General features: G+C 36.6%; 1 protein-coding gene and 1 non-coding gene across 14 annotated transcripts in view; both read right to left on the reverse strand.

The window, feature by feature from the left end:
* Positions 1 to 24,200, reverse strand: part of syne2b (spectrin repeat containing, nuclear envelope 2b) — a 212,925-nt gene that overhangs the window by 35,397 nt on the left and 153,328 nt on the right. For all 13 annotated transcript variants that reach the window (XM_055005572.1, XM_055005580.1, XM_055005576.1 and 10 more), the window contains 11 exons: positions 22,866 to 23,048; positions 22,499 to 22,606; positions 19,843 to 19,997; positions 18,265 to 18,412; positions 18,089 to 18,183; positions 15,671 to 15,902; positions 13,903 to 14,097; positions 10,650 to 10,775; positions 7,399 to 7,554; positions 3,327 to 3,485; positions 45 to 211 (listed from right to left, as the gene is read on the reverse strand). In XM_055005572.1, coding sequence (XP_054861547.1) covers positions 45 to 211; positions 3,327 to 3,485; positions 7,399 to 7,554; positions 10,650 to 10,775; positions 13,903 to 14,097; positions 15,671 to 15,902; positions 18,089 to 18,183; positions 18,265 to 18,412; positions 19,843 to 19,997; positions 22,499 to 22,606; positions 22,866 to 23,048 — 1,724 coding nt within the window. The remainder of the gene's footprint in view (positions 1 to 44; positions 212 to 3,326; positions 3,486 to 7,398; positions 7,555 to 10,649; positions 10,776 to 13,902; positions 14,098 to 15,670; positions 15,903 to 18,088; positions 18,184 to 18,264; positions 18,413 to 19,842; positions 19,998 to 22,498; positions 22,607 to 22,865; positions 23,049 to 24,200) is intronic.
* trnam-cau (transfer RNA methionine (anticodon CAU)) lies at positions 13,217 to 13,288 on the reverse strand. Its single transcript has one exon. It is a non-coding gene; the product is annotated as a tRNA-Met (tRNA).

Below are 24,200 nucleotides of genomic sequence, written 5' to 3' on the forward strand. Positions count from 1 at the left end.
CAGCATAACGTCTGTATCTTGTTTTATTTAGTCTTTCTTCCTACCTGGCCTCGATGTGGTCGAACAGATGCTGCCAGCGGTCGTTGACGTCCTTCAGCTTGTCGTTTATTTCCGTCTCCTTGGTCTTGTTGCTGGCTGTGATGAGCTGCTCTCCAAGCTGCTTCAGGTGAGTTTTATTCTCACTGAACAGGTTGATCTCCTCCATGCAGTCCTGATGAGGAACAAACACAAAGAATGGAAAAGGACTGAATTAAAGATAATAAAAAAGATTTAACATTTAGGAACAACTATGAAGCAAAACCAACTATGTTTTTATGTCACATGGAAAGTTTGTTATTCAAAACTTAAAATTCTGAGACAACTTACAACATCTGTACAACACAGGAAATATGTACTATATTATTTTCATACACAATATATCAATGTATTGTACAAAAAGATGACATTTTTCTGGTGTAATATCCAAATGTGTCAACTCAATGTGCAATATGTACATTTTTCCTGATGCAAAACTTAAATTTTATGAGTAAAATTTTAATAAATGTTCAATATTTCATTTATCTGGTACAAAAATGTATTATTCTGGTGCAAAAATTACAATTTCATGTGTAATATTGCTATTCAATACACAATATTGAATTTTTCTGGTGTAAAATTTAATTTTTTTGCTGAACATTCCAATTTTATGTGTAAAATTTCAGTTTAATGTGCAACATTTTTATTTTCATGGCACGCCATTCAAACTTTATGTGTAGTATTTTAATTTAAGGAGCAATATTACATTTTTTCTTGATGCAATATTTCAATTCCATGTGTAATATTCTAACTCAATATGTAATATTTTATTTTTCTGGTGCAATTTTCTAATTTCATGTAATATTTCAATTTAATCTGCAGTATTTAATTTTTCTGGCACAATATTCCTATTTTATGTTTGACATCTCAATGCAATATTCCAATATTTAATTTTTCTGGCATAAAATTTCATTTTTTTTGCTGCAACATTAGAATTTTACATGTAATATTTTAATTAGGGGCTGCACAGTGGCGTAGTGGTTAGCACTTTCACCTTGCAGCTAGAAGATCCCTGGTTCGCGTCCCGGCTTTCCCGGGATCTTTCTGCATGGAGTTTGCATGTTCTCCCTGTGCATGCGTGGGTTTTCTCCGGGTACTCCAGCTTCCTCCCACAGTCCAAAAATATGCTGAGGTTAATTGATCATTCTAAATTGCCCGTAGGTGTGAATGTGAGAGTGATTGTTTGTCTCTGTATGTAGCCCTGTGACAGACTGGTGACCTGTCCAGGGTGTCCCCTGCCTTCACCTGAGTCAGCTGGGATAGACTCCAGCCCCCCCATGACCCTAGTGAGGATTAAGCGGTGTATAGATAATGGATGGATGGATATTTTAATTAACTGTGTAATATTTTTGTATTTTTACGGCGTGCCATTCAAGATTCATGACTATTATTTAATTTAAGGTGCAATATTTCATTTTTCTGGAGCACTAAAGCATTTTTTTGCTCCAACGCTTCTTTATCATGTGTGATATTTTATTACCTCAGTATGTTTGTACAGCATTACTTGCTTTATCTTAATGTTTTCTACTAGTATTTCTGTGATTTTATTTTCTGAGCAACAGCTGGCAAACATATTTCCTTTGGGATTAATAAAGTTTTATCTCATTTCACCACAAAAAAAACTCTTAATCTTTACTTTAAATGTGATTTGCTCCCACGCACTGGTTTAAAATCTACTTTTAGGCTAAAAATCACAACAGCTTCTGCTTTTGGATGTTTGCCAGAGAAGGAAACAAGAGTCAGTGTGTTGGTCAGAGCACTAAATTTAAAGCTCAGGGGACTATAAAGGTTTAAAACCCCCCGCCGGGGCAATAAGTTTGGGTTTTCCTGCCCTCCAGCCTCCTCAGTCCCTCCCCTGGAGGCGGAACAAATGAAGGCCGAGAGTTCAGCACTAAACAAACCGCCGTCGTCCTGCTGGGAACAAACAGCTGTCGACTCGTTAACAATCACAGCTTTTAGAGACGACCAGACGTCTGACGCAGCAGGAAAACTAACTTTCACATTTCTCAGTCCTGAGGTTTGCAGCGGTCAAAGCTTCTGCTGCTTGTAGTGAACCTATGAGGAGTTCAACAGTTTGGATGGACATAAAGACAGAACTTCAGCTACTCCCACACAAGTAGATCTGCATTTTAAGAACACATAAATTCTCCAACGTTTACATCTGCCGTCTGGACTGATCTGGAGTTTTAGGACACCAAAAACCTCACACTGAGACTTCCAGGAACAATAAATTGGACTCCCATGTCCACTTCCTGATTGGATCTAAATCTGCAGCGTGTTGTTTCTTCATTCTCCGATCACGACTGTCTCGACTATTCAACACACATTAATAAACTACAGTTGTTTCTGACCTTGTCGTCTTTGCCAGCAGATGATCTTCATCCGTAGCATTTTCTACTAACAACTAACAAGCCATCTATCTGCCTCACGTTTACACCCTCAGGTCTAATATGCATGAATGGTCATGTGATATGTGCTGTTGGGTGTGTTAGTTTGCAGAGATTGTATCTAAGAGGGAGATAAAAGACTCGTCTGCATGGAAAATATAAAACATTTTAGTGTGGATGAAGCCTTAGACGGTACCTGGTACAACATCTTTGTGTTATTAACTACATAAAGTGAGTTTCAGTAAAACACATCCAATCAAAGTGATATTCAACTCCGCTAACAACGAACTAAAGGTTGAGATTTTGCCGTTGAGGAATCTCATTTTACAATAAAAAGTTTCAATAAATTAATAAACGGAAGAAATATGAAACATGAATAGATCTCAGTAAAAGAAGGAGACTAGTTAGGGAGGCCACCAAGACCCCCATGACTCCTCTAGAGGAGTTACAAATATGAAAGTAGTAAAAGAGGCCACCAAGACACCTATGAGTCCTCAGATGGAGCTACAAGAAAGAGACTAGCGAGGGAGGCCACCAAGACACTTATGACTCCTCTGAAGGAGGTTAAAAAAGAGACTATTGAGGGAGGTCAGCAAAACACCTGTGAGTCATCTAAAGGAGTTAGAAGAAGATGACTAGTGAGGAAGGCCACCAAGACACTCATGACTCCTTCTGAAGGAGTTACAAGAAAGAGACTACTTAGGGAGGCCACCAAGACACCTATGACTCCTCTGAAGAATCAGGATAAGCTAAAACTTTATTAATCCAGAAGGAAATTCTTGAGTAAATTTTTATCGTAGCTCCTTCAGGGGGGTCATAGGTGTCTTGGTGGCCTCCCTCCATCACAGTGAGCCATGTCATTACCTTTTTGAGCTTCTCCACCATCTCCTCGATGTTCAGGTCCGAGTTGTGGGCCACCTTGTTCTCCATCTGCGTCAGCCATTCACACAGCTCCTTGTTCTTCTCGTTGAAGATGATCCAGGCGTTGAGTCGGTCGGCGATCTCCTGTTTACGCAGAGACACCTGACGGGAAGAGGACGGACGGTAGATCAGATCCATGACTCTAAGGTGCTTAGAAACTTCTAATCTGTCTTATTGCTGTGGATGAACAGCAGCTGGTGCAGCAGTTTAATGTCCCTCTAATCTGATTGATGGTGAATAGATGGAGCATAATGGAGATAAATTTAAGTCAGACTGCTGCAGATTAGAACCACATCACACTCAACACGGACTGGACTGGCTATGAAACGTCAGCATCAACAGTTAGTTGGTTCAGAGTAGAACATTGTTTAGAGCTGCTTCCTCTTTAATAGAATAATATAAAACTTTTTTGAGTTTTTCCTCAATAGTCAATCAACGTATCAACTAATTAATAATAATTTCATGTATACAGCTCAAAAAAGCTCAAAATTGATCAAAAATTCCTCTAAAATGCCTTAAAAATAGTTTAAAGTGACTCAAAAACTGTTCGAAATGCTTCAAATTTGTCCAAACATAATACACAAATAAATAAATAACTAAATGTAATGTGTCAGCATCAACAAACTGAAATATCAATGATGAAACAATGAAATCTTACTAAGAAATAAAAAGTCTAAGAGGAAGAAAGAAGACAATACTGGGGGGAAAAACAAATCTACAACTTCAGGTTAATGGTTACTGTAATTTTCTTTTATTATTTATATATGACAAAAACATGTAAATGGTTTATTCAGTCATCTAATTTCCACGGCACTGTTGTGTTAATAACAATACAATGAAGACTCAGTAGAAGAAGAAGGAGGAGAAGGAAAAGAAGGAGAAGGACGAAGAGAAGATGATGATGATGATGATGATGATGATGAAGAAGGAGAAAAAGAAAAACGGAAAAGAAGAAGACTAAAAGAAGAAGGAGGAGAAGAGGAAGAAGACTAAAAGAAAGATGAAGAAGAAGGTGAAAAGGATGAGGAGAGGAAGAAGAAGAAAGAGAAGAGCAGAAGAAGATGACATATAAGGAGGAGGAAAACAAAGAGAAGAAGAAAAAGACTTAGACGAAGAAGAAGAGATCGAAGGAGAAGGAAGAGTAGAAGAAGAACATTTAGAAGAAGGAAAAGACTTTGAAGGAGAAGAAGAAGAAGAAGAGCCTATTTGTCAGAAGAACACTGGACGTTAAATCTAAAAACACAGAATAATTCACTGTATGTCATAAAACTGTTCCTCTGAACCACAGAATCTGGATTTAACTTCAACCTTTGATTGTTTCTTGAGTTCTCAGAAGTTATCAGGAGGATCATCACACATGGAGACATATCCTACTGACAATAAACTCAGCTGCTGCTGGTTTGGATTTAGTTTTTAGTTTATTGTTTTAGCGATGTCATGTATCTTTTGTCTGAAATTAGTTTATTTTGTTCTACATTTACAACAAAACACCCTGGAACTAAAACTCAGGAGAACATTTCCTCTCTATCTGCTCCTGAAAGCCTCTAACTCTGATGTAAAAACCCCCAAACCTCCTCTCAGACAGTAGAAAGTGAAAGTTATCACCTCCCCTCCCCCTCTAGAAAACTCATTTTCATACAAAAGCTCCTCTCAGCTCATTACTGCATTTCTATCCATCTGTCCCGTTTCCCACAATGCCCCTCTCCTCCCCCTCAGAGACCCTCTAAAGATTTACCGACTAACTCCTCGTTAATGGATTAGAATTTAACAGAGACACCCAGTCAGCTGACGTTAGATTCAATAAAGAAAATCAAGTTAGAGCTTCATTCTGGAGCATTTAAAGAGTCTTTCTGCAACAACAACAACAACAAAAACAGAGTGAGGAAGAGCTTGTCTTTAATCGTTAACAGAAAGATCATCTGGACTCGACAGGAAGTGTCTAAAAAAAACTACAAAAAGGTGTGATTTCTGTCTCTCTGTGGTGTTTACATCAAGTCTTTTAGATTTCAAGACATAATTATGAAGCCAGAATGTCTCATTGCAGCAGCGAAAGACTTCCTGTGTTGATTTTATTAGTTTTACACATTTTAAGCAAAAACTGGAGGTTATATTTAGCCGTAAAATTATGAAAAAGCAACTAGACATACGTTTACCATGAATTACATGATGAAGGAACCACTTCCTGTCATGTGTGAGCAGATTTTAGGTATCTGCCATCACTAAAAAGACCAAAATGAAGGATTAAACTGGTCAAGATGCACCAAAATGAACACATTACTGCAAAAAGGACATGCAGAATGAGGAGATTTTAATGGAACATCACAGGTTTAGGCCTAGATTTTGGGTATTTTTCCTAAGGTTATTTGTTCATAGATTGTCAGAAAGTACAAAATCTGATGATTTCTTCTGATTTTACAGTTTCTGGATCTGATAAATAGTGTTACTTTGAGGATTTTTTAAAAGACAACATGCCTTTAGGGTTCAGACACATTAAAAGTTCAGGTGTTCACAGCCCTGTTTATTACTGTGTTACATCGTCAAGAAAGCTGATACATTTTGGAGAAAAAAAATGTCCAGACCAGAACCAGAGCTGCTTAAGAGTCAAATATATTTTAGAAAAAATGGTAAAACCTTTTATAATTCATTTTACCGGCCTGAAAGTACACCAGAGGTAATGTGTTCATAGTCAAAGTTTATTTTATAAAGTTTATTTTGGGCAATTTTGATTGAAAATTACAGTTTTAAGCTCAAATTTGGTATTAAATTAATATATTTAAGAGAAAATAAATGTCCAAAACAAAGTCAGAGTCAGAAATAATCCTTCTAACTGGAATAAAACTCAAAGAACCAGTGATTAAAATACTGATTTTGGGGTTCAGAGGGTAAAAAAGTCCAGATATTCTCAGGTTTTTTCAGTATAAACACAGAATAATGTCAACAAGAACAGTTTTAAGTTTAAACGTGGTTATTTTTCCTAAATTAACTTTATGCCACAGATGATACATTCATGGACCGTTAGAAAGATAAAAATCCTAATTTTTTTTCAGTTTTTACAGTTTGTGGTTGTGATAAATGTCGTTATTTTGGTGATTTTTTTAAAATCCTGCCTGCCAGTGGTTAAAAAGTGCAGTTAATCTCAGTTTTTTCAATGATAAATGAGTAAATTCCTCAAGAGTTCCACGTCCTGTTAAAATGAATATATTTAAGTGGAAAAAAATGTCCAAAACAAAGTCAAAGTTGCTTCACAGGCAAAAACAATCATTTTAATTGGAGCAAAACTCAAAGAACCAGTGATTAAAACTCTGATTTTGGGCTTAAAAAAAGTCCAGATATTCTCAGTTTGTTTTCAGTACAAACACGGAATAATGTGAACAAGAACAGTTTTAAGTTTAAATTTGGTTATTTTTCCTAAATGAACTGTAGGTCACAGATGATATGTTCACAGACCGTCAGAAAGTAGAAAATCCTATATTATTTTCAGATTTTACAGTTTGTGGTTCTGATAAATGCTGTAATTTTGGTGATTTTTTTTTTTAACATTCCTGCCAACCAGTGGGTTAAAAAGTCCAGATGTTCTAAGCTTTTTTTTAAAATGAAAACTGATAAATTCCTCATGAATTCCCACATCCCATTAAAGCTAAGAGGAAAAAAAATATCCAAAATAAGTCAGTCAGAAATAATCCTTCTAACTGGAGTAAAACTCAAAGAACCAGTGATTAAAATCCTGATTTTGGGCTTCAGAGGGTAAAAAAGTCCAGATATTCTCAGGTTTTTTTCCAATGAAAACTGATAAATTCTTCATGAATTCCCACGTTCCATCAACGTTAATATATTTTACTGAACCAAAGTGTTCAAAACAAAGTCAGAGTTCCTTAGGAGGCAGAAATAATCCTTCTGACTGGAGTAAATCTCAAAGAATCAGTGATTAAATTAAATGAAGTGTAAAAGAGACGCTGGATGTAGGATGTAGCTCTAAATAATAAACAATAATAAGTGTGTTGTGTTTGTGGCCCACCTTCAGACACAGTTCCTCCCACTGACAGTGCAGATGCTCCACTTGCTCCTGCAGCAGCAGGACGTCATCAGCGATGATGTACTGACTCAGGTCCGTCTTCATGGCGCTCAGCTCCGTCAGGCTCTCAGCCCAGTCCTCCAGGACGTCCTCGTTCTCCTGCATACCACAACTCACCGTCAAACACTGAGTCCACCAGCTGCTTTCTCTTTCTGTCCCCGTCCCTCCCTCCCTCCGCCCAGCACAGGATTAGAGGCCCGAGGCAGCAGGACGGCTGGGGGAGGGGACAAGGCCTGGAGGGGGAGGGGACCAGGGGGGACGGGAGGGGACTAGAGGAGACAGGAGGGACTAGAGAGGACTACAGGGACTAGAGGGGATGGGAGGGGACACGGGGGATGGGAGGGACTAGAGGGACTAGAGGGGACCAGAAGGACTAGAGAGACCCGAGGGGACAAGACTTGGAGGGGTAGGGGTCAGCAGGGGACAGGAGGGGATGGGGGGGACTAGAGGGGACAGGAGGGGACTAGAGGGGGCCAAAGGGATCAGAGGGGACGGAAAAGATAGGAGGGGACAGGAGGAACCTGAGGGACCAGAGGGGGCAAGAGGGGACAGGAGGGGATGGGAGGGACTAGATGGACTAGAGGGGGCAAGAGGGACCACAGGGACTACTACATTATTACATTGATTATTACATTATATATTGTTCATATTATTCTCTTTTACCATTTATTTATTTCATTATTTTATTTACTTATTATCCATCCATTATCTATACACCTCTTAATCCTCACTAGGGTCATGGGGGGCTGGAGTCTATCCCAGCTGACTCAGGTGAAGGCAGGGGACACCCTAGACAGGTCACCAGTCTGTCACAGGGCTACATACAAAGACAAACAATCACTCTCACATTCACACCTACAGGCAATTTAGAATGATCAATTAACCTCAGCATATTTTTGGACTGTGGGAGGAAGCCGGAGTACCCGGAGAAAACCCACGCATGCACAGGGAGAACATGCAAACTCCATGCAGAAAGATCCCGGGAAAGCCGGGACGCGAACCAGGGACCTTCTTGCTGCAAGGAGAAAGTACTAACCACTACGCCACTGTGCAGCCCTTACTTATTATTATATTAGAATTATTTAAAAAATAATTACCAAAATTAATTAAAACACATTATTATTATTATTATTATTATTATTATATTAATAATATAAAATAATAAGAAAAATAAAAATAAATAATTATGCTGTGTTATTATTATTATTATTATTATTATTATTATTATTATTATTATTATTATTATTATTATTATTATTAATAATAATAATAATAATAATAATAATAACATAATATTTTATCTGTTGTATGATTTTGAAAACCTTTTTCTTCTTATCTTTAAAAATATATACTATCATCATTATTAGGATTACATTCATGCTTCTTTGCACAGCCAAGTTTACACAATACACAATAATTTTGCACAATCTCATCCAAATAATTTGCACATTTCTGTGAAGATTTTTATTATTATTCCTTTATTCATTCATTTATTTATTTTCTACAGATTTCTGTAGTTTATTTGTAATTTTTCCATCGTTTCCTCACATATGGAGCCAATTTTTCATTTAAAAGACCCATACATTTAGCCCTATTTAAGTGTTATTTATTGTATTTATTTTACTAGTATAATTATTTATAGTAATTATACATAAATATATTTTTTTATTTTTATTTTTCTACTTATGTCTCAGTCTTCAGGCAGTTTAATTCTTGCAATTTATTGTTTATTTGTTTCCTCATGTTTGGAGCTTTTGAAGATATTTGTGAAATTTTAGGTTGACGTATCAAATACTCAGAGGTAACTCAACCCACTTCCAACAGATGTTTTCACACATTGAAATCTGCCTGAGGAGCAGACTTTTAAAGACTTTGATGCAAAAAGTTTGTTTTCGGTAACTTTTAGACACGTAGAGTGAAGAGATTTTGATGAAAAATAAGTTTTGAGCTAAAATTTGATTATTTTTCCTGACTGAACCATACGTCACAGATGATCTTTTATATATATATATATATATATATATATATATATATATATATATATATATATATATATATTTTCTCTTACCCTTTATTAATTCAATTTAATCTAATTGAATTTAATTTGATTTTAGGCAACTTTTTAGACGCGTAAAGCGATTTTGATGAAAAATAACCACTTTAAGCTCAAATTTGATTATTATTCCTGACTGAACTGCACATTGCAGATGATACATTCAAAGACCATTAGAAAGTTGAAAATTTGATAATTTTTTTAGATTTTAAAGTTTCTTGTTCTGACAAATGGCATGATTTTGGTGATTTTTTTTTAATAACATGACTTCATGAAGGTCAGAAGGTCAAAAAGTTGAAGCATAATTCTTCATAATTTATTACTGATAAATTGATGAGTAAATTCATTAAAGTTCCTTTTTTAAAGATAAATAAATAAATAAACCAGAGTCAGAAGTGTTTAGGAGGCAGTAATAATCCTTCTAACTGGGGTTAATCTAAAAGCAGCACCTCTGAAGGATCCACGGTCAAAATGATTCAGCAGAAAATCAGTGTTTGACTCCACAGACTGACATTAGATCACTGAGGCCTCCAGAGAGGTTTAGTTTAACCCTCGTGTCGTCCTGCGGGTCAAAACTGACTTGTTTTCAAGTTTGAAAATGTGGGAAAAATAATATATTTTCACTGAAACTTCTGATGTCCACATTTTCAACATTTTTGGGAAATCTTTGAACATTTTTTGGTGGAAGAAAAGAAATGTTAAAAATATTTCTTAAGAACATTCACAAAAAAATCAACCAAAATCCAGCGAAATTCACTGGATTTTGGTTGATTTTTTTGTGAATGTTCTTACAGAAAATATTACAAGTTTTACTGATATATATGGAATCACTTTAGATATTTTTAGGATTTTTTTTGGAAGATTTTTACGCTTTACTTTTTGAAAATATTTACAAGAATTTTTTGTTTGTTTGTTTGTTTTAAATAAAACTTTTAAGGAATTATTGGAATTTTCTTCCTGAAGGTTTTGCAAATTTTCAGAAATTTGGGGAATTTTTTTGCTGAATTTTTGGCTTTTTTTCAGACAAGGAAATATTATTTTTTGGTGCCTGTAAATGAGGACAACAGGAGGGTTAACTCATTCATTCTGCTTTAATGCTCCGTACGTTAGGAACATCTCTGAGTGTTTTCAGACTCTTCACCTGGTTGAACTTCTCGGCGCTCTGCAGCTCGTCATCGCTCTCTGGCATCGACTGGTTCAGTCTGGTCTTCATGTCCTTCAGCTGCATCATGCTGTCGGCCAGGCCGGCCTCACAGCGCTCCCAGTTCTGGAACCAAACAAAACCCATCAGTCACTCAGATCAGAGAGACGGCAGCTTAGCCAGCTGATTGGCTTAGAGGGAGGCCAATCAGAGCCCTCCGTCCTCCACTTCCTGAACGTGTCATTAATTAGATGAGATTGGATTAACGAGGAGACAGATGGAGGATCCGAACTCAACCATCACATCCAGAAACACTGGAGAGAAGTCAGTCAAATCAGCTCTGGTTGATTTCATGCAAATATAGGATTTTTAAACTCATTTCTAGTTAAATGAGCTCAAAATGTCTTATTATTTTATTTTCAGACCATTTTACAACTTAAAAACACGAGTGAAAAAACAGCTTCGTTGCAATTGAAACTTGTTATTTTTTGCAGTTTCAGACAACAGAAATGATGAAAACTTTCTGTGTCTTTAAGTTAAACAATGATTGTTTGTTTTCCTAATAATCAAAACACCACTAAAGTTAAAGCTGAATTAAGTCTCTAAACCTGCAGATTTTACATTTATCTCAGTGTATTTGTACTGATTCTAGTCAAAAAATGGCTTTGAAATCTGAAGCTGTAACTTAAAGTTAATTCTTTTTTTTTTTAAAAGTTATTTTTTTGGCCTTTTTCAAAAGGTGCAGTGACAGAGAGACAGGAAACAGGGGAGAAGAGTCAGAAGAAGACATGCAGCAAAGGGCCGAGAGCAGGAATCGAACCCGGGCCGCTGCGTCGGAGACCAGCCTGCTTAACCTGTTGAGCTATACGGGTACCCCAGGCAAAGTTATTTTTTTAAATTTAGACGACAAATCAGTGAAACCAGTCAATTCAACTTAACAATAACTAATCATATCAGACGAAAACAGATCAAATCTAACATGCTGGTCACATTTTCTGGATTGTAACAGAACCTCAGAGTGAAATTTTCAGTTTTCAGTCCCGCAGGTTGTCAACTTCTTCAATCATTGTCTGACCCTGAGACGGAGAAGATAAAGTTCCTAAAATCATTGATTTTGTGCCTCCAGTGGAACCTGACCCTCTGGTTCCAGCGACCGAACCTCCAGCAGCTCAGCGACAACAATTCACAGGTCAAATCTATCCAAAACTTTATCTTCTACAACAGTTAAAGCCTGAAAATCACACCTGAGATAGAAAAAAATACAATAAATAACCAGAGCGTATGAAGGTCTTAGTCATTTTAACAGAATAATCTGCAAAAAAAGATGCTTCAGGTAAGTTAAAAATGGTGTCATAAGTTAGTTTTGTCAAACATTGCGGCGCTAACTCCTCTTTTTTTGATACTGGATGTATTTTACTGTTTTAAAGTCAATAAAAATTACTTCAACCCTTAGATATTACAATATAACTAAATTTGTTTGGGAATTTATATACAGAATATTAAAAAATACATAAATATCTAAAGTTCTTTAAAATTTATTTACTTATTTTATTTAATTGCAACAACACAAATATTTTTCTTACTAGTTTATTTGTAGTTTTTCCACTGTTTCCTCGTGTTTAAAAAGAACAAATATACATTTTTCTTCATTAATGTGTATTTATTTACTTATTATTTACTACTACTACAAATAATAATAATAATGACAATAATAATAAGTAAATAAAATAAGTAGATAATACATTAATAATAATGATAACAATAATAACTATTATCATTATTATTATTATTATTGAGTAAATAAAATAAGAAAATACATACATAATTAATAATATCTTTGCTATTATATTCATTTATTTTATTTACTTAATAACAAGAATAATAAGAATAAAACAAGTAAATAAATACATAGAAAAGACATTAATTATAATAACTATTATAATTATTATTCTAATTATTATTCTTATTAATAATAACCAAATAATACGAATTTCTATATTTTATTATTATTATTATTATTATTATTATTATTATTATTAGTGTTATTATTAAGAAGAATAGTATATAAATACATAAATATTTTATTTATTCTTTACTTTTTATCATTGATGTCTGAATTGAACTTGCTGAAGGCAGATTATTTATTTGTTTTTCCACTGATTCCTCTTGTTCGGAGCTATTTTAGGTTGACATATTAAATACTTTCAGAGGTACCTTAACTCAACATCAACAGATTTATTTCACACACTAAAATTTGATTGAGGAGCTGCACATTTTTAGATTTTATTTATTTAATTTAATTTAATTAATTAATTAATTTTTTTTTTTTTTTTGTTATCCCTTATTAATCCCACGAGGGGAAATTCTGATTTTCGCATATCTCCCCAATTGGTGGAGTCAGAGCAACGGGTTAGCTTTGGTACAGCGCCCCCTGGAGCAGAAAGGGTTAAGGGTCTTGCTCAAGGGCCAACAGTGGCCACATCAGGGCTTCTGATCAGTAGTCCAGAGACTTAACCGTTGCGCCACCACTGCCCCATTAATCCGTAGAGAACTCCCTTACGCTGATGTAGCAGAGGATGGTTTCGATCCATCGACCTCTGGGTTATGGGCCCAGCACGCTTCCGCTGCGCCACTCTGCTGTCAACAAACGTTCATTTGACTTTTTAGCCAATAAAAATCAGTTTCAGCCCCAAAAAGCCACGGTTCACACAACAATAAAATGCAGCTTTAATGCAGAACAGATCTTCAACACTGTGCTATTTCATATTTTATATGTTTTTATTGCGGTTTCTGGCTAAAATCAAACATAGGAAACCTTTATATTAGTTGTTTTTGCAGTGAAAAGATGGAATTTATAATGTTAAAAATGCCAAAGCTTAAAATTAATTAAATGAATAAAACAAAAATGCAGCAAAAATCCCCTGAATCTTCTCTGTAGGCTGCTATTAGGGCTGCAACTGCTAATTATTTTCATTACAGATTAACCTCTTAATTATCTCTCTGCTTAAACAATGAGTTTAACGTTTAGAGTTACAGTAAAACATCAGAAACTAGAGAGAAGTGCTCTTCACTGTCTCCCAAAACTCTCAGAAACTCTTTAAATTGTTCTTTTAATACCAACCAAAAGGCCAAAACAGGCAAGAAATATCAAATATGTTGAAGTTTCCATGGTATAAAACACAGAAAGGCTCAGTAAATATCTACAAAATGTTCCAGAAACATCATTTCAGCCGCTATAAACCCGTGTGCTTACCTTGATGATGGCCTCAGTCAGGTCCATCCTCCGACCCAGCAGACTGTGGAGGTTCTCCCACTCCTCCTGCAGGGTTCCCAGCTCCGTCTGCAGCTGGGTCTGGGTCTCCTCATCGCCCATGGAGAAGAGCTGCCGGCCGACCTCCAGGGTGTGGATGAAGCTGCTCTGATACCTCTGGAACAGCAGCTCGGTGTGCTGAGGACGGAATAAAGAAAACCGGCTGATTAGTTCTGCTGTTTTATAGTTTAACTGGAGGTGATCGATGGGTCTTCACACCTTCAGAGTAAATCTCTTCACTCTGCTTTGACGGGAATAAAAGGCTGAAGAGTGTCTGAGTGGAGGAAGTTTCTGACCTTTTGTTTGACATTAATACAATCAGCAGCACTTTAAACCATTTATCTGAGGAGTAAAGATGATCAGACCAAACTATTATTCTACTTTTAAAGTTTTCTCTACGTACACATTAAAATTATGATCATTTCTTGGTCTGTAAATGTCTAGAAATGTGTAGTTTTGACTTTAAAACACACAATTTGACTATTATTGTTGGTTTTTCATCTCAGAGACTCTCAGGTCTGTACTTTCAGTTTCACCAGTCAGACTAAAGTCCTTCATCAGATGCAGGAAGTGTTTGTGAAAATTTAAAAAGTGCTAAATGCCAGATTTTAAACATAAATACAACATTAGTGTAGCAGCAAACAACAACTGCATGTTGATGGATGTGGATTTTAGTGCATGTTGGTGCATTCTGATGGATGAAACTGTAGGTGTTATATGTTGGTGGATGTTGGTAGAGTTTGGTGGGTGTTGGTGGATGTTAGCATGTTAGTGGATGCTAACATGTTGGTGGATGTTAGCATGTTAGTGGATGCTAACATGTTGGTGGATGTTAGCATGTTAGTGGATGCTAACATGTTGGTGGATGTTAGCATGTTAGTGGATGCTAACATGTTGGTGGATGTTAGCATGTTAGTGGATGCTAACATGTTGGTGGATGTTAGCATGTTGGTGGATGTTAGCATGTTAGTGGATGTTGGTGGATGCTAGCATGTTGGTAGATGTTAGCATGTTAGTGGATGTTGGTGGATGCTAACATGTTGGTGGATGTTAGCATGTTAGTGGATGTTGGTGGATGTTAGCATGTTGGTGGACGTTAGCATGTTAGTGGATGTTGGTGGATGCTAGCATGTTGGTAGATGTTAGCATGTTAGTGGATGTTGGTGGATGCTAACATGTTGGTGGATGTTAGCATGTTAGTGGATGTTGGTGGATGTTAGCATGTTGGTGGACGTTAGCATGTTAGTGGATGTTGGTGGATGCTAACATGTTGGTGGATGTTAGCATGTTAGTGGATGTTGGTGGATGCTAACATGTTGGTGGATGTTAGCATGTTAGTGGATGTTGGTGGATGCTAACATGTTGGTGGATGTTAGCATGTTAGTGGATGTTGGTGGATGCTAGCATGTTGGTAGATGTTAGCATGTTAGTGGATGTTGGTGGATGCTAACATGTTGGTGGATGTTAGCATGTTAGTGGATGTTGGTGGATGCTAACATGTTGGTGGATGTTAGCGTGTTCATGATGGGTAAAATCTGCCCATTTGTTTCAGCTGAGATGCTACTGTTGTACCAACATGTGCTGGTTCTAAATGTTAGACAGAAATCCTTTAAGTCAGTGTCCTGTTCCTGTAAACTGCTGTCATTATAACCTCTCTGATCTTAGAAAACCTAAAGGTTCCATACGTCCACCCTGACAGTCCCAGTCCCACCTGGAGGTCCTGCAGCGACCGTCTCAGCTGCTGCAGGCTGCATCGGACCGGTCCGGCTGGAGGAAGGAGGTTCTGGGTGTCCGACAGGAACCTCTGCAGCTTCCTGAGGCTGCGGTTGTACAGATGCCAGTGTTTCACCAAACCCTCCACCAGCGAGTGCCGCTGGTCGGCCCGCTGCACCGCCCCCTGCCAGTGCTCCCGGAGCTGGGCCAGCTTCAGGATGAAGTCACTCCTGGATAGAACAGAACATTGGAACGGCATTAGATTACAACAGGAAGTACTGGACTTTTATAAAAATTTTAAACTAAATGACTAAAATATGTACCAACCACCAACAATCTACCAACAAGCACCAAAATCTACCAACAAGCACCAAAATCTACCAACATGGACCAAAGTCTACCAACAAGCACCAAAATCTACCAACAAGCACCAAAATCTACCAACAAGCACCAAAATCTACCAACATGCACTGAAATCTACCAACATGCACCAAAATCTACCAACATGGACCAAAATCTACCAACAAGCACCAAAATCTACCAACATGGACCAAAATCTACCAACATGGACCAAAATCTACTGTTGAGCTGAATCTCAGGACATGGGGCGTAAAAAACTACACTTCCCAGAATGCACTGGTAGCAGCAAGGAGGTACCTGACACCTGGTGCTTGACACCTGATCAGTGAGCACTGATATAGAGCACCTGGGAAGGACTGGGGGAAGCTCAGCCAGTCTGGCAAACAATCTTCAGAAGAGAGACACGAGGAAAGAACAAAGAAGATCCAAGTCCACTCATGGATTCAGTCCAAAGACGCCAATGGTTGGTGAAATGTTTATTTGCTTTCTTGGTGATTTGAAATGTTTCTTGATATGGCCAAGTTTATGTTAACTGCTCACTGTATGATTGGTTAATTTAAATGGTTAAATGACTAATATGTCAACTTTTTGGTTCTGTGTTTGATGGTATGAACGTTGTTTCTCTGCCTTTAAAGGTTTACAACCTATTGAAATACTTTGATCAACCAACTAGAAGGAAAATAAAAGTTTGAGTTGGAAATTTAAATTGAGTTGTCCTCGCGTCCTTTGGAGGGAAAGAGAGGTGGACTTGACATCTACCAACATGGACCAAAATCTACCAACAAGCACCAAAATCTACCAACAAGCACCAAAATCTGCCAACAAGCACCAAAATCTACCAACATGGACCAAAATCTACCAAAATGGACCAAAATCTACCAACACGGACCAAAATCTACCAACACGGACCAAAATCTACCAACACGCACCAAAATCTACCAACAAGCACCAAAATCTACCAACACGCACCAAAATCTACCAACAAGCACCAAAATCTACCAACAAGCACCAAAATCTGCCAACAAGCACCAAAATCTACCAACAAGCACTGAAATCTACCAACACGGACCAAAATCTACCAACACGCACCAAAATCTACCAACAAGCACCAAAATCTACCAACAAGCACCAAAATCTACCAAAATGGACCAAAATCTACCAACACGGACCAAAATCTACCAACACGGACCAAAATCTACCAACACGGACCAAAATCTACCAACAAGCACCAAAATCTGCCAACAAGCACCAAAATCTACCAACAAGCACCAAAATCTACCAACAAGCACCAAAATCTGCCAACAAGCACCAAAATCTGCCAACAAGCACCAAAATCTGCCAACAAGCACCAAAATCTACCAACATGGACCAAAATCTGCCAACAAGCACCAAAATCTGCCAACAAGCACCAAAATCTACCAACAAGCACCAAAATCTACCAAAATGGACCAAAATCTACCAACACGGACCAAAATCTACCAACAAGCACCAAAATCTACCAAAATGCACCAACTACCGCCATCTTTTACCATTTTTCCCCAATGTCCACTATCATCCACACACCACTTTTAAATTGACCATTTGTACTGAATAACTGGAGCTCTTAGGCAACAAAAATATTATTTTTTGTCTTTAAACTGGAGCTGCAAAAGTACAATGTCACCTTCATGTAACTAGAATCAAAATACAAATTAATTTTAATGGTGAAAAGAAAAAACTTTATTAAAAAAGGCTAAACACTAAAACCTACTGGCAGGTTTGGAAGGCTTGTTATCTTTAAAAAGCACTAATCAGAGACAGAAACCGTGAAATAATGTCAGAAAACACACCCAGAAAAAGTTTAGATTTAACCTGAATTCTACGGTTTCAGTGCATTTGGCAAGAAATTCAGTAAATTCTGTGCTGGAATCTGAAGAACTGTGAGATGATCACCAAAGTTTGTGAACCTCTTGGAAACAAGAACATCTGAACCAAATTTCACTATAATACTTTAAGATTTGACCAGGTGTTGAATGAAGTCTGTTTTATTAGAATCCTGATTGTTGCGTCTTCCTACCTGTCCTCCACTTCTCCTCTCTGCAGCAGATGAAGAGCTTCAGTGATGACTGAATGAAGGATCTGGTGTCCGATGGAGAGTTCGGCCTGGAACCTCTAGAAACCAGGAAACATCAGGGTTACATCGGTGTGTTTGGAGGGTTTGTCTCCAGTCAGGATGTTAATAACGTTTCCTACTTTATGAGTGCAGAGCTGCTGTCTGAGGCCGATATAAGATCCGGCTACGTCCACCGTCAGTCCGTCCTCCATCCTCTGGAGAAACGACATCCAGCTCTCACACTTCTGCTCGAAGCTCTGCAGCCTCAGCGCCTCCGTCTGCAGTTCACTGAGCACAAAGACAACAAATAAACAAACACAGCTCCTTCATTTTACATTTAATACAACAGAAAGCCTGTAATGTTCTGCTTTAAAGTGCAAGAGAGGCTCCTGGGAGCTGGTTTTGATGAATGATTCACTGCTAACAATGTGATCACATCCTGAATTCTGTGAATTATTTCACTAAAACCGGAGGTTTTCAACTCTTTAGTGTGTTTTTATTGGTTAATCTGAGTCAAATCAGGCAGAATCCAGGTAATATGTAGCTGCATCAGCTCAGATTCTGATTGTACTTTCTCAGTTTGGGACCATTTTGAGAATTTCATATTTTTTCCCACACCTGGGGAATTCTCTGTTTTAATTTTAAAAGGATATTTTAGCCAAGAAAGCATATTAAGAGTTCAATATCTGCAGTAATTTAACTCCAACATCCATGAAATTTCTTGAAGATAAAGACAGAATAGTTTCCAGTTGATCATAATCATTAAATGGATCCAACAGAGGACAAAATTTTAATTATTAGCCTTTGAAAATGGGGAAAAAGTCTTCAAATTTTCAATCAAAGGTGGTATTTTGTCCTCAGAAAGTTCCTGTAAGTGTAGATATCTGTGGATGGATCCATATTTCTACAGTCTTTGGTCGACATTTCACCAACTGCTGAGGAACATCAGTAGAATTTTACACGAGGTTCCAGTTTGTAGATATTTTGACTTAAAATTGGTCCAAAATCACTCAAATTATTCCAAAATGACAAAGTATTGACCCTTGAAAGTGGAATAAAATGCAAAATTTACAATCAAAAGTGGTATTTTCACCCCAGAAAGTTTACTACGTGTATATATCTGTGGATGTATCCATATTTCTCCTAAAATACATTCTTTGGTCGACATTTCACCAACTGTTGAGGCTCCAACATCAGTAGAATTTTACGTACGGCAAGTTTGTTACAGTTTTTAGGGATTTTGACTTGAAATTAGTTGGAAATCACCCAAACTTTGTCCAAAAACAAAGCTTTAACTGTCTTTTAATGCTCTTAGCGCTTGAGAATTTTCACATTTAAGAAGCTAAAATGAGAGAAACTAGACTGTTTTTTCATTAAAAAATTACTTAAATTGGCTAATTAATTTAAAAAAAATGGGAACTAATGTAATAGTTGACAATAAATCAATTAATTATTGCACTTAGTGAGGAATTGTCTGTAAAACTGCTGCAAAAATGAAGAATGTGAATAAAGATGTAAGTTTTTAAGTGATATGTAGCATTAAAACAACAGAAATTCAACCAGAAAACAGACCTTTCCATTAGATTTTCAGTGTTATCAGTTTACTTTTGATGCTTGTGCAGAGATACAGAGTGGGTAAACTTTATACGGTAATAAAAACCGAAGCTGCACATGAAATCAAGCAGAGCTCCAGATGAATTTCCCTGCGACTGACCGACCTGCAGGCCTCCTCGGCTCTGGCTGCAGCGTCGCTCCAGCTCCGGTCGGTTCTCTGCAGACGTCCAGCTGCAGCGTCGCCCAGCGTCAGGCAGCGACTCAGATCCTGGAGGACGTCCAGGTCAGCAGACAGACCGCTGAGCTGCAGGAGGCCACACTGCACATATGGAGGACACACACATGACTCCACGCTACACATGCTGCAGGCGTGTTCTACCACTTCCTGTCCTCATTCAGTCTGAAGCTCTTCTGGTTTGTTTAGAGAAACAATCAGCTGCACTTTAAACTGGAACGTTTAACCGTCTAGGACAAATAATTTAACTAAAATAAAACTAAATGTGCAACAAGTCTGCTGGTTCTGTGAAAACATATAAATATAAAATAACCAAAATAAATTAACTTTAAAGCTTTTAATGTGATTTTATTTTAGGGAATCTAAAGAACACTCTGGATTTATTGGATTTATCTATTTAAAATTTGCATGATAAAGTTTTGTTTTGTTTTGTTGTTTTTAAAAAAGAAGCAAATAAATAAATTAAATAATACATATAAATAAAACTAAATATTAAATGTTTAACATTTAAGTACACAACACAGATTTGTTAAAGTGGTTGAAAAGTGAAATTTTATCTACAATTTAACTAAAACTCTTCTTGCTAAACTGAGATCGTGAAGCTCCAATGACAAATTACATCTTGTGATGAAATAGTTTTGAAGAAATTAAGCTTTAGAACACAAATATGAGGTGAAATAAGACAGAAAATCTGCTTCAATCGTGAAAAAAAATGACATTTGTGTCTGGAAAAATCAAGACAAATTCTAAGAAAACACATCTAGCTTCAAATTAGATCTTGTGATGAAATTATTTTGGATAATTTTAAAGAAATTAAGCTTTAGAACATAGATATGAGACAAAATAGGAGATAGAAGCTGCTTAAATCGTGAAAAAGTGACAATTGTTTTGGGAAAAATCATAAATAATTTAAAGAAAACATTCCTATTTACAGATTGAGACCTTGTGATGAAATAATTGTGGCTAATTTTTCAAAAATTTAAATTTAGAATGTTGATACGCAACAAAATAAGAGATAAAAGCGGCTGAAATCAAGACTGTATGACACTATTTTTGGGAAAACCGTGAATAGTTTAAAGAAACCACTTCCAGCTACAGGTCAGACCTTATAATTAGATTGTTTCGGCTAATTTTAAAGAAATTAAGTTTTAGAGCACCAATATTCAGGCAAAAAAACGATACCAAAGCTGATTTAAAGCAAGAAAAAACGACATTTGTTTTGGGAAAAATTATAAATAGTGATGCTAGCTACAAATTACATCATGTGGTGAAATAATTGTGGCTAATTTTAAAGACATTAAGTTTCAGAACATTAATACGAGGCGAAATAAGACACATTAGCTGCTAAAATCACGAAAAAGTGACCCTTGTTTCAAGAACAGTTGAAAGAAAACACATCCACCTACAAATTACAGCTTCTAATTAAATTATTTTGGCTAATTTTGGAGAAATTAAGCTTCAGAACGTTAATATGAGTCAAATGTGTCGCAAAAGTTCATAAATCATGATAAAGTGACATTTTATTTGTCGAAAAATCATGAATAGTTTAAAGAAAACAATTCTCGCTACAAATTAGTCCTTGTAATGAAATAGTTTTGACTAATTTTAAAGAAATTAAGTTTCAGAACTTTAATACGAGGCAAAATAAGACAAAGTAGCTGCTAAAATCATGAAAAAGTTACACTAAATTCAGGAAAAATTATGACTAGTTTGAAGAAAACATTTCTAGCTACAAAATACATCTCGTAATTCAACTATTTTGGCTAATTTTAAAGGAATTCAGCCTTAGAATGTCAATATGAGACAAAGTAAGAGACAAAAGCTGCTTAAATTATGAAAAAATTACACTAAATTCAAGAAAAATCCTAAATACTTTAAAGCAAAAAAATCCAGCTACAAATTACAGCTTGTAATTAAACTGAAATTAAGCTTCAGAACATCAGTATGAGCCTAAATATGACATAAGAGCTGCTTAATTCAAGAAAAGTGACACTTGTTTCAAGAATAGTTTAAAGAAAACACTTCTACCTACAAATGAAGACTTTGAATTAAATTATTTTAGCCAGTTTTAAAGAAATTAAGTTTTAGAACATAAAAACGAGACAAAATAAGGTAACACTAGCTGCTTAAATCATGAAAAAGTGACACTTGTTTCAGGTAAAATCCTGAAAACACGTCCAGCTACAACACATTTAACACAAAGTTAAAGTTTCCTGTTTGGTGGATTTCTGAGCAGAAGAAGCAGCTCCTCATTGATCCACTGACTGATTGATAAACTGACTGATTGATCCAGTGACTGACTGATAAACTGACTGATTGATCCAGTGACTGACTGATAAACTGACTGATTGATCCACTGACTGATTGATAAACTGACTGATTGATCCAGTGACTGACTGATAAACTGACTGATTGATCCAGTGACTGACTGATAAACTGACTGATTGATCCAGTGACTGACTGATAAACTGACTGATTGATCCAGTGACTGACTGATAAACTGACTGATTGATCCAGTGACTGACTGATAAACTGACTGATTGATCCAGTGACTGACTGATAAACTGACTGATTGATCCACTGACCTGGTCGTCCGTCTGAGCTGCAGACTCCAGACGCTGCTGCCAAACCTCCAGACTTCCCTCCAGTGACTCCAGATCTTCCTCAAACTGCTGCAGCTTCTTAAGCTCCTCCTGCAGAAAACAAACAACCATCTGGGAGTTAATTTATAGGTCAGTGTGGCGCCACGCTGTCAGATTACACCATCACCAGCTCCAGAAATAGCCTCACTTCTAGGTTTCAATCAACACTTCCTGCTGTGGAGCAAGTTTAGCTCAAAGGACTGGAATCTAAATGTCAAATTTAGTCTTTTAATGTCTCAAATATTGAATTATTTCACTTTAAAAGTCCAGTTTAAACCCACAACCCCCTGGTTCATTCATGAAATCGTACCTGCAGCTGACCCAGCTTCCCTGTCAGCCTTGCACTGAGCTGCAGGACGCCACGTGACAACAAGCGGCTCTCTGATTGGACCAGAGCGGCAGCTGAGGGCTCCAGGTGGCCAATCAGGTTCTTGTTGGCTTCCAGCAGCTCCTCCAGGTCCGACTGCAGGGAGGAGGTTCTGTCCAGGAGGTTCTGCAGCAGAAACCAGCACAACGTTAAACAGGAGGACAGTTTCTGCACCTGGAAGGCCTCGATTTATTAATTTATTCAGTGTTTGTCAGCGGAAGTAGAAGAAATAGTGAGAAAAATTGAAATAATAGAAACAAAACTCTAAATGTAGGAACTGAATTTAAATCCTGAACTCTGTTAACCAACATACAAGGTTTTATCATCTCTAACAACAAGAAAATGAGCTAAATGTGTTAAAAAAAGTCATAAAATAAACATTAGTGCCAACACCATGTTTCACATCATGATGCTGCCAAAAATAAATAATATTAGTGCTGCAACTGACGATTATTTTCATTGTCCATTAGTTGTTTGGTCTCTAAAATATCATAAAGGAGGGAAGAAACAAGAAAATATTCACATTTAAGATGCTAAAATTAGAGAAACTAGATTTTTTGTCACTGAAACATGACTTTAATTGATTAATTCATTACCAAAAATAGTGATTAATTTATTAATTGACAATTAATTCATTAATTGCTGCAGTATTATCCAATAATTTGATAGAAAAAACTGAACTCAAGGTCGATTTACCAGCTTTAACTGTCTTTTAATGCTCTTAGCTAAATCTGTTCACTGAGGAAGTCCATGAAATGTGGTTGAGAGCCCTAAAAAATCCCAGTAAGAGACCTCTGAGTTAGAACATTTCTGTCAAACTGCTGCAAAAATGAAGAATGCACATGAAAATGTAAGTATTTAAGAGATATGTAAAGATAGTTAAGTGGAGATTCAGTATAAAAACAACTAAAATTGTAGCATAAACACCAAAATTGGACTCTTAATTTGTAATCTGATAATATAAAGTCGTCTTTTCATCGGTTTGGATTTTATTTTCAGTGTTATCAGCATTATTTTGTGTTTGTCAAGAGCAAAAAAGTTGGAAAAACATTATATTATAACAAAAACTGAATATGATCCATGTGTTTTATATCTGAGCTGCAGGACGTCTAACGGGACTCAGATTTTAAGGTGAGATTTACAGCAACGCTTTGACTTGAAAACACTAAAAAATGAGACATGAATGTGTCTGACAGCTGTAAAAGTCTTCAAAGAGAGAAGAATAGATGAGTCCCTGGAGGTAGATAAGGATTTTCACCTTCTCTGAATTTAAAATCC

The sequence above is a fragment of the Amphiprion ocellaris genome, chromosome 20 (assembly GCF_022539595.1).
Source record: "Amphiprion ocellaris isolate individual 3 ecotype Okinawa chromosome 20, ASM2253959v1, whole genome shotgun sequence".
Lineage (NCBI taxonomy): Eukaryota > Metazoa > Chordata > Actinopteri > Pomacentridae > Amphiprion > Amphiprion ocellaris.